We start from the raw sequence: 9,058 nt of genomic DNA, 5'->3' as shown, positions 1-9,058 counted from the left end.
GGAGCAGTTGACGTGTGGCCAATTGAAGATGCAGCCTTGAAAATTTGTTTCATCTAATATTATTCAATAATTTTGTCATTTTCTTAGTGAAAATTTCAATAATCCCAATAAAATCTCACTACTTAGAAGTAAAAGAATGTGACGTCTCCACTTTAGCACCACATAATTTGTCAATCTGCATCTTCAATTTGATTAAACAAATAGCCACTTGCCAGTTAGGGTTAAGGTTTTGTTTTATCAATTGATTTTCCAACTTGATTAATTTAAAAACAGTGGGGGAAAGCATTTCTAGGACTGTCTTTTCCAGTGAAAATGTTAGGTCAAAAAGTGTGGAACCTACTGCCAGTCTGACACTTCAAATATTTTAATTTCAATTATTTTAAAAACTTCTGTAATTATTTAGAGGATGATGACGATCTGTTGTGAATAAACGTAGAGGATTCACAGATTGGGTATTGAAGTTTGCACATCCAAATCAAGAAGAGATTTTTAAATATGTCCGTATCACTGAATAATACGTTATATGTTATTATATAAGTAGAGATAATTTTTTTTTTGTTTTTCAAATATCCCTCTATTTGTATGTGACATATGAAATATATATTTGTGTTTCGAGCATACCGAAAATCTCTCCAAACTATGAGATCGAGAAAACAGAAAAGAGCCACTTTATTAAATTATATGAACAGTTTGTAGCCTGTTTCCTCTAAGTTGTCGGTGACTTTGATTTCATCATCTGGTTATAAACTAGCTATTTATGTCACACATTTTTCAATGAAATCGATCATCTTTGAGTACAAACATACCTAATCTATATACGTTAGAATATCTTCCCCAATGAAATTCTTAGCATTATATCCGTTGATAAAAACATTACATAAAAGAGATACATTAGCTAGCAGTTGATTTGATCAAAAGATGTAAACAACAATCCTTCCACTTTAATCATGTTGTGCTTCTACGTAAATTTAGATAGTTAAGTTGGTTAAAACAGTATGTTATAGTTAAGTTGGTTAAAACAGTATGCTCTTCTTTTTTACTTAAATATTGAATTTCACTCCTTGTAATTTAAAAAAATTCAATATAAATTATTTTATCTTTTGTCCAAAAAAAAAAAGCATACTACTTCCATATTTATGGGATTTTGTAATTTTTTTTGTTTCATAAAAGAATCAAGCGTCTCATTATTCTAAAAACAAAACATTACAATATTCTTTGATGGGCTGCTTTGTGGGGTGTTTCTTTAGGACTTATTAGTTAAACTTCCATTTGTCCATATTAGAGAAATAGAATTGTTATTGGCATTCTAAAAATCTCATTCTACACTCCAAATTTTCTATATTTAGAAAGAAAAATACACTTGTGAGGAGTGTAGAATGAGATTTTTGGAGTTACAACAATAACACTTCCCTAGAGAAAAAGCTTATTCTTTTTCATTGACATTCGGATGAGAATAAATACTGATTTGCATTGCATGTATAAAATGCTACTGTAGCATCTATACGATAAGGAAGGTCTTGAAAGTTATCTAGCGTTTTCATACGATAATTTCTAATATTTTATTATACAGAAATTAATAAATTTCACCATCAACTACAAAATTAGAATGTGATGAAATTAAAAACATAAATGTATTACTTATTGCACTTAGTACTACAATCTAATAATATTTCTTTTCACTTGTAAATGAAAGTCTTAGATCTAAATCTCGTGAATGGTATCCTCCCCCCACTCTTTATAGTAAATATATCGTTATAGAAAGAAAAAAATATACACACACGCGCGCATGACCTCCCCCTAATCAAGGGAAGTAGGAGGTCAATTAAAAAAGGAGATGAGCTTATTATGTAATAGTTTCTTTTGTGGTATGTAATCTCCGATGTTGTAATGATAATTGGGTTAGTAGGAATTAGAAGAGGAAAATATCATTTTCTTTCTCTTTTATTTTTTTTTTGTAACTGTACAAGTTGCCAACATGTTACATGTGTTTGTACGTGCAATCAAGCATTACATCTTTGATATTGCAGATTGAAGCTACAACTTTACGCTATTCAATGGCCAACACAAATGTGCATTGCAAAAGTTGATATCAAAGACGACTCTCAAAAATAAAAAAGCAGATGCAAATTTCGTGGTAAATTTCATCCTTCATCGAAGATATTTGACATCTACTAGAGCACATTTCACATTACTCGATTAAGCATATGTTTAGAGAAGCCAACATGTCTGCTCATGGCTTTGCTAATGTAGTACATTACCATATCTAGTCTTGTGTTTAGTTTAATAATTTTCCTCACGTAATAGTTCTTGGGTTACTTTGTGACAAGTTTGGTAATAGGATTCATGGAGAATTTATTTGTAAGTTTGTTTTTCTCTCAAAAAAGGTAACTGTTATTACCAATCTAAAATATCATTTTGCACTCTTCGTATGTGTATTTTTATTTCTAATTATAGAAAATTTAGAGTACAAAATAAAAATTTTAAAATGCAAATAACGAATCTCAAAAAAGGGTTCATCTCTAAGCTAGGAATAGGCGTGGGCATAAAAACTGTGGAACTGTGAAACCAAATCAAACCGTTCATACCTATTTCGGTTCTGGTTTTCATATTGTAGAACCACAAAGAACCAAATCGAACCGTGAATATAAATAATTAATTAAATTTATTAATTGTATACATGTGTCACTAGATGAGTGGTCAAAACCAAATTGGTTTCACTTAGTGAGATTGCACGAGAGCATTTCTCAGACTTACTTCTCAATTAGGTTTCATAAGACTTGTGTTGAGGATTCTGATTATTTTTACTCTTATTAGTGAATGGTGCAATGACTAGAAACTGGGGTGGCCGCGAGAATGATGAACATTATAATAGGAGGATTAACCCTTCACCTTTTTGGACAAAGTTGATTTGCTTATGGTGCATACTAAGACCTAGGGAGAATTACTAAGACCTAGAGAGAATTAGTAATGTTATTCAAATTGGAGGGGAGCAAAATTTATTCAAATTACTTTCTCTAAGGGTGAATTAGTACGATAATGTAGCTTTGTATGATGTTGGTTATCTATCTTTTGAATTTGGGTTTGGTTTTTTTCTCCATTTTTGGGTGAATGGTTTTTTTTCTTTTTTTTTTTGCTCGCTGTCAAAGTGCCAGGGATATTTGTATTTTGATTTAGTATTTGAAAATGATTTGTTTTGTTTGTAACTTTGTATAACCATTTTAGAAAACGTTTAGGAATGCATGCATGCAAAAAAATTGTAAAAAACAAATAAACTTTGAATAGCATTTTGATTTGGTATTCATATCCTTTGGTATTCGAAATCGTAAACCAACATGAACCAAACCGGAATTGCCTTGAACCGAACTGTATGGTTTTGGTAATAAATTCAAATGGAACCACACCGCTCCGAACCGTTAATATATTCCGATTCCAGTTTGAGGGTGGAACCGGACCAAACCTCACCGTGCTCACCCCTAACTAAGAATCTCTTTGTAAGTTTGCTTATATTTCTTAGTTTCTATGTATTTGAGAACTACAAAGTCGGTGCCATACACAAAAAAAAAAAAAAAAAAAAAAAAAAATTGCAGGAGGGACCACAAGCTATTGGACTACAAAGTCGCAATTCTTTTGCTCACTAACTAATGTCCAAACTATTAATCCGTTCAGGTTCATGTCTCCAGTATTTTCTTGTTATATGAACGGCATCAATTTTCTGTACGACTACTTTTGATTTTAACCTCCAATGTACAAGGGAAATTTATTGATTGTATGAATACTAGTAAAATTATATGCACTCCTCTCAACACAAGAAAATCCCATTCGTTTGTGTGATGGAATCTGCTGACAGATTTGGGTTGTGCTCGGTGACCATGATAGCTATGCAGTGTTTTTTTCCCCGATACAAGCAAAATAGCGGGCGACGGAGAATCACAAATAGAACCACAAATGCAGACACAAAGATAAATGCTCTTAAACACTTGAGCTTAATATGATGCGGGTGCACATACAAGAAACTCAATTCGTATAAATATTATGAATTTGACTGCTTTAGTAATGATGGATTTAGAAACCCAATACTTGCAAAAGTTGCACATTGAGATTAGAAGGACAAAGTTTGTAATAAAGAAACAGTCGAGTAGACAACAAAACAAAGGTAACTTGTACCAAGAACCAACTTACACAACCCATAAACTCCACACTCCATAGAAACAAGAAACAAAACAAACACACAAGAAAAAGTGCCAAAACATCTGGACACGGAGTATATCAGGAAAAACTAAGAATCGCTGCGCCTGCAAGTTGTCACCTACGCTCACCTGCATTGATATCAAATACATTTGTTTTGAATCTTTTGATAACCATGCAAGTTTCTAAACTTCAACATCGAACCAAGAAATGCAAGTGTTAAATGAAATCCACAGCCCGTAGATACAAATGTGACCAATTCATGTCTGAAATATACAAGCTACAACACCTAATTAACACCGGAGTAAATTAGGTGTTGTGCCCAAAGAGAAAAGTTATATACTTTTAGATGCATGATATTACAAAATGCTTGTGCCCGTTTTCTAGAGATTCAAGGCCTGTGTATACCAAGAAAGCATTCAGAACCACCATATGTATTAATGGCCAAACCAAACCCTATCACAAGATGAATGTACTCCTTGCAATCTGGTGCCCTAGAAGTTTTTTTTCCTAACAAATCGGATAGACCTAAGTCTACTCCTGCACCATACTCATTGTAAATACCCATCTTGCACTACATCTGCACAATGTAGTCATCCATGCATGCATAAAAATGCATAAACACTTGAATACAAGCACTGTGAATGGCTCAAGTACCATGAATCAGTACAACCTCTGATCATGTTTCTGAGGGAAGGTAGGGAATCTAGTAATAAAATAAAATTCTTAACATAGTGGTTAGCAGATTAATATTGTTATGCTTACGATACACATGATGCGGTAGGCCAGTAAACCAAATTTTTTTTGAAATCAAATCCTGTACAATCAATTCAAAGCATGAATAAGAAAATTGAAACTAACCAGAAATTCAGGTGCCATGAACTCAAGAAGCATCAGCTGTGACCTTTCCTATAGTTTTAAGGTCAAAGATCTCGATCCAATAACCATCAGGATCCTTAATGAATGCTATCCCTTTCATCTTTCCTGCAATCACCATCACAAAATCAAGGAACCAGAAATACATAAATATTTCCCCATTCTGTATTTCTTCAAATAAAACAGTACAGGAATCTAAAAGGGGTGTGCTAAAAATCCAAAAACCAAGGAGTAAGTGAGAATGAAAAGTAATGGTCTTGGTCATCCACCCAAAGATAAGGAAACACACATGTCTTGCTCTTTCCTTATTGTAAGTTTGTAACCAAATGCATGATTGAACTAGAAGATACCAGACATGCATATATGAGCACGCACCTAACTGTGCACATACATCCATTCATCCTTAAAAACCATAATGCTTCTCAAAGGGTTTTGATACAAACTTAGAATTATTGCTGCTGTTAATTCAGGAAAGTGATGATCTTTTTGGTTAACTGAAACCATCTGCATTACTTATAAATAGGGTATACAACAGAGACTCCCTAGAAACTGATACTAAAAATTATCAGTTTATTTACATAAAAAGGATCTAAGGTGACCCAATCAATCCCCACCAATTATATGTGCTAAAGTTCAATGAGGTCCAGCTTTCCAGGATACATCTCATACTTATTAATAGATTCTACTATATAAGTGTTCTTACCATCATCTGGCTTTTTCACAAATTCTATCCCAAGACTTTCAAATCTCTCACATGCCTTGTATGTATCATCAACGGTGATGCCAATGTGTCCTGAGTAACAAAATTAGACAGTTAGGCCAGCCACTGTGAATGCCAGAAAATAGAATTGATTTAAGGCACAGAGTCTGTCAGAATCACTATGTACAAAGTAGAAAAAGTACATGTATCATGCTTGATCAACCACTACCAATGGCCATCAGGCAAAGCTACAAGGAAAAATGACTGAGGAATATTCATATTATTCACATTTGCAGCAATATATGACTTAGGGTTTAAGGTTGCTGATCCAGTATGAATTTCAGTAGTTACTGATCCTGTCCACAAATCGAGCCTTCCTGATAATTAGACCAACTGAGCATTGGAAGCTTTCATATCTTTTGCTTAAACACAAAAACATTTTACTCTATACCACACTTTATATAACAATACACACCGAATCCATACAAAAATGTTTACACTTTAAAATTTTGTTTATTGTTGAAAAATGTATCCTAATTTTTTTATAGGCAGAACTAAGCATTATGAATGTATTTTAAGTTCATGGTTCAGAGAGAGTCCAAATGTAAGCATTTCTTGGAACCATCAATACTTGCTGCATAAGAAGAAATGACATAATACCTGGCATTTCGCATTAAATGGAATAGTTAATCAAAGTCTAAGTAAGGGAAGAAACAACTACGCTATAAAACATAAAAATAAGAACCGTATGTTTTAACGCGTTGATAGGACGTTACATACCAAAGCCACGAGGTTCTGAATTCCCATTGTGATATCCTTTGAATTCTGGATCACTTTCAGTACCCCAATTACTGGAAATAGAAGTGATTGTCAGATATTACCGAGAGCACTCAACAAAAATTGTACTTATTTTCCATGTAGGAAAAACAAAAGAATCTCACTGTGTCAACTCAATTGTAGCCTTCCGACCAAAAGTCCAAACTGTTCTATCAACTGAGTTAGTTGGGGCTGAAGCAGGGTCCTATTCCAGAAAAAAACCAAATTTAAATTGAACGTCTCTGGAAACACCAGGACAATTTTTAGAGACATACTATCACACACTTTAATTGCATATAGGGGTTTGACAGATTAAAATGTGAAAGGCCAAACTGCTTCTTTAAGAAGAAGCATTAAATGGGACATCAGAGATGTGTCAGATGGTTGAGGGAATGGAAATATGGTAATCCAACTACAACTGTAAAACCAACAAGAGCACCTAGTATAAAATTCTGTTACAGCAGATGGGACGTTATGAATTTTACCTCATAGCCCAAAAAGTACAAACTAAACTTCATTTCCGGAAAATCGAGCCTCTTAAGTAGCCTGAACAATAGTATAAATCACCATCAATTTCCACTTAAGGAGTCAATTTTTTGAACAACAACATCCGGTTACAGAATCTCTAGCTTTAGCAAAGTGCATACATGCATGTTTACATACACACTCATACAAAACCAATCAAAGAGGCACTACATCTCATGATAACACAAAAACAACCCAACTGAAATCCTGCTATCATGTCCCAATAAATCCAAAGAAGCTGTGAGGTATCCATAGACAAACCCACCAAAGTTCAACATCAAGAGTAACATCCTGATACTTTAAACCGATATTGATTTGCCTGTTCTTCCTTTTGCTCCACTATTTGTGCAGATTTCTAATAACAAAGACAACCAATGCACTCAAAGTCTGATGCACTAGAATCCTAGATATTAATCAACTCTACCCTCCAGACACAAAAACACAATAATTTCACGAACCCAAAAACTCCTCAACTTAAACAAAGAAAATGCCAATCTTAACTCATACTTAACACAACAAAAGCATATAAACAGTAGAGAAAGAATTTCAATCAAAACGCCGTAAACAACAACAAAAACTTACGACATTCCCAACACACGCGAATAAAAGTCAAGACTGGCTTTTGGGTCCTTTATTCGGAACATCTGCAATCAAAATTCACAATAAAAATCCACTTCTACAGCAAAATTAAATACAGAGCAAGTGTCAGAAAAACAAAAATACAAACTTTGTATCTATTCATTCAAGGGGAGGCGGTTGCATACAGTTTGCTGCATGATGTAACCCTTAGTGGCTTCATCTGGGGTGGCCTGGAGGCCCGGATTGTTGGCCGGAGATTCTTTCGGTTCGGACGCCATTGAAGAAAACAATCGGAATCGGTATTTCGGATTCGGACCCTGCAAAGACACACTAAAGTATGAGAGCAACCGAACTATCGAATCCTGAAGGATATAGAATATATAAGATGAATTTGGACCTTGGGCTTGGGGGAAAAGAATGGGATTGTATAAGGAGATGATGGGAAGGGTTTGGGTGCCAATCGGATTAGGGAGAGGCGGGAAAAGACGGTTGTGATTGCAGAAGCAGAAGAAGCCATGGAGGCCTCTTGTGACTTGTGAGTGCGAGAGAGAGAGAGTGATTTTACCTTGTGCGAGAAAGGAAACCAGAGGAGGACAGGGCTCTCTCGTGCGGGAGATTTTGGAGGTCTCTATGTGCCTTTATTTTCTTTCGGCCTTTTCGCAAGATGGTGCATATATATCAATTTGCTCTGAGATTTTATTCAGGTACTTTTATAAAAAAAAAGTGAGATTCATAAAAAGTTGAGCTGCAAAAAGTGTTTATAAAATATTTAAAAATAGTTTATTTTCATATTTTTGGATGAAAAAATACCGAAAATATGAAGCAGCAAAAATAAGCTTATTCTCACAGTACAGCAGAATCAGTTTTTTTCAAAGCACATAAATACCAAATCAACCCTTAAAATAAATATAAGTGATTTTGAGATTGTTTACTGTCAATTAGTTTAATTTTTCTGTGAGAATTTTTCATCAAATTGAGGGTTTTTTCAAATCACCCTTCTTCTTAAACTTGTAGTTTATTTAATTTAATAAAAAAAATTCATAGAATGATCAAAATGATTGACAGTGAACAATTGTAGGGGCTATTTCTATTGATTTTAAATATCAAGAACCAAAATGAGAAATTATACTAATCTCAGTGACTATTTTAACTAAAAGCTTTTTCTTTCCTTTGTATGATTATTTATTTATTTTTTTCATACAAAAATATTTTACTCTAACTAATAATCTAGTTCCAGCTGAAGGAGACTGAGCAAGGCCGATAATTAGGATCAAATTCAAAATATAATACATTCTCATTATCTAGTTAGTTGAATCTAAGACCTATCACTAGTTAAGATATATATCACGAAAATGCATTACTAGTTAGTTCATATGG

At 33.8% G+C, this 9,058-nt stretch overlaps 1 protein-coding gene across 2 annotated transcripts; it reads right to left on the bottom strand.

Annotated features, from left to right (window-relative positions):
- Positions 1–4,018: 4,018 nt before the first annotated feature.
- LOC103448063 (lactoylglutathione lyase) lies at positions 4,019–8,463 on the bottom strand. Of its 2 annotated transcripts, none has more exons than XM_008387302.4 (9): positions 8,247–8,463; positions 7,867–7,998; positions 7,685–7,746; positions 7,063–7,123; positions 6,703–6,782; positions 6,542–6,612; positions 5,765–5,854; positions 5,047–5,169; positions 4,019–4,316 (listed from the first exon to the last, which is right to left on the bottom strand). In XM_008387302.4, exons 2-8 carry the CDS (start codon positions 7,957–7,959, stop codon positions 5,069–5,071), a joined length of 558 nt encoding a protein of 185 aa, XP_008385524.1. In that variant the 5' UTR covers positions 7,960–7,998; positions 8,247–8,463; the 3' UTR covers positions 4,019–4,316; positions 5,047–5,068. The 2 variants fall into 2 exon arrangements, with proteins under 2 accessions (XP_008385524.1, XP_008385523.1); XM_008387301.4 differs by having other exon boundaries at positions 8,079–8,331.
- Positions 8,464–9,058: the final 595 nt, after the last annotated feature.

This window comes from Malus domestica, chromosome 11 (assembly GCF_042453785.1).
Source record: "Malus domestica chromosome 11, GDT2T_hap1".
Classification (NCBI taxonomy): Eukaryota; Viridiplantae; Streptophyta; class Magnoliopsida; order Rosales; family Rosaceae; genus Malus; species Malus domestica.
This window is presented reverse-complemented; position numbering and strand designations above follow the sequence as displayed.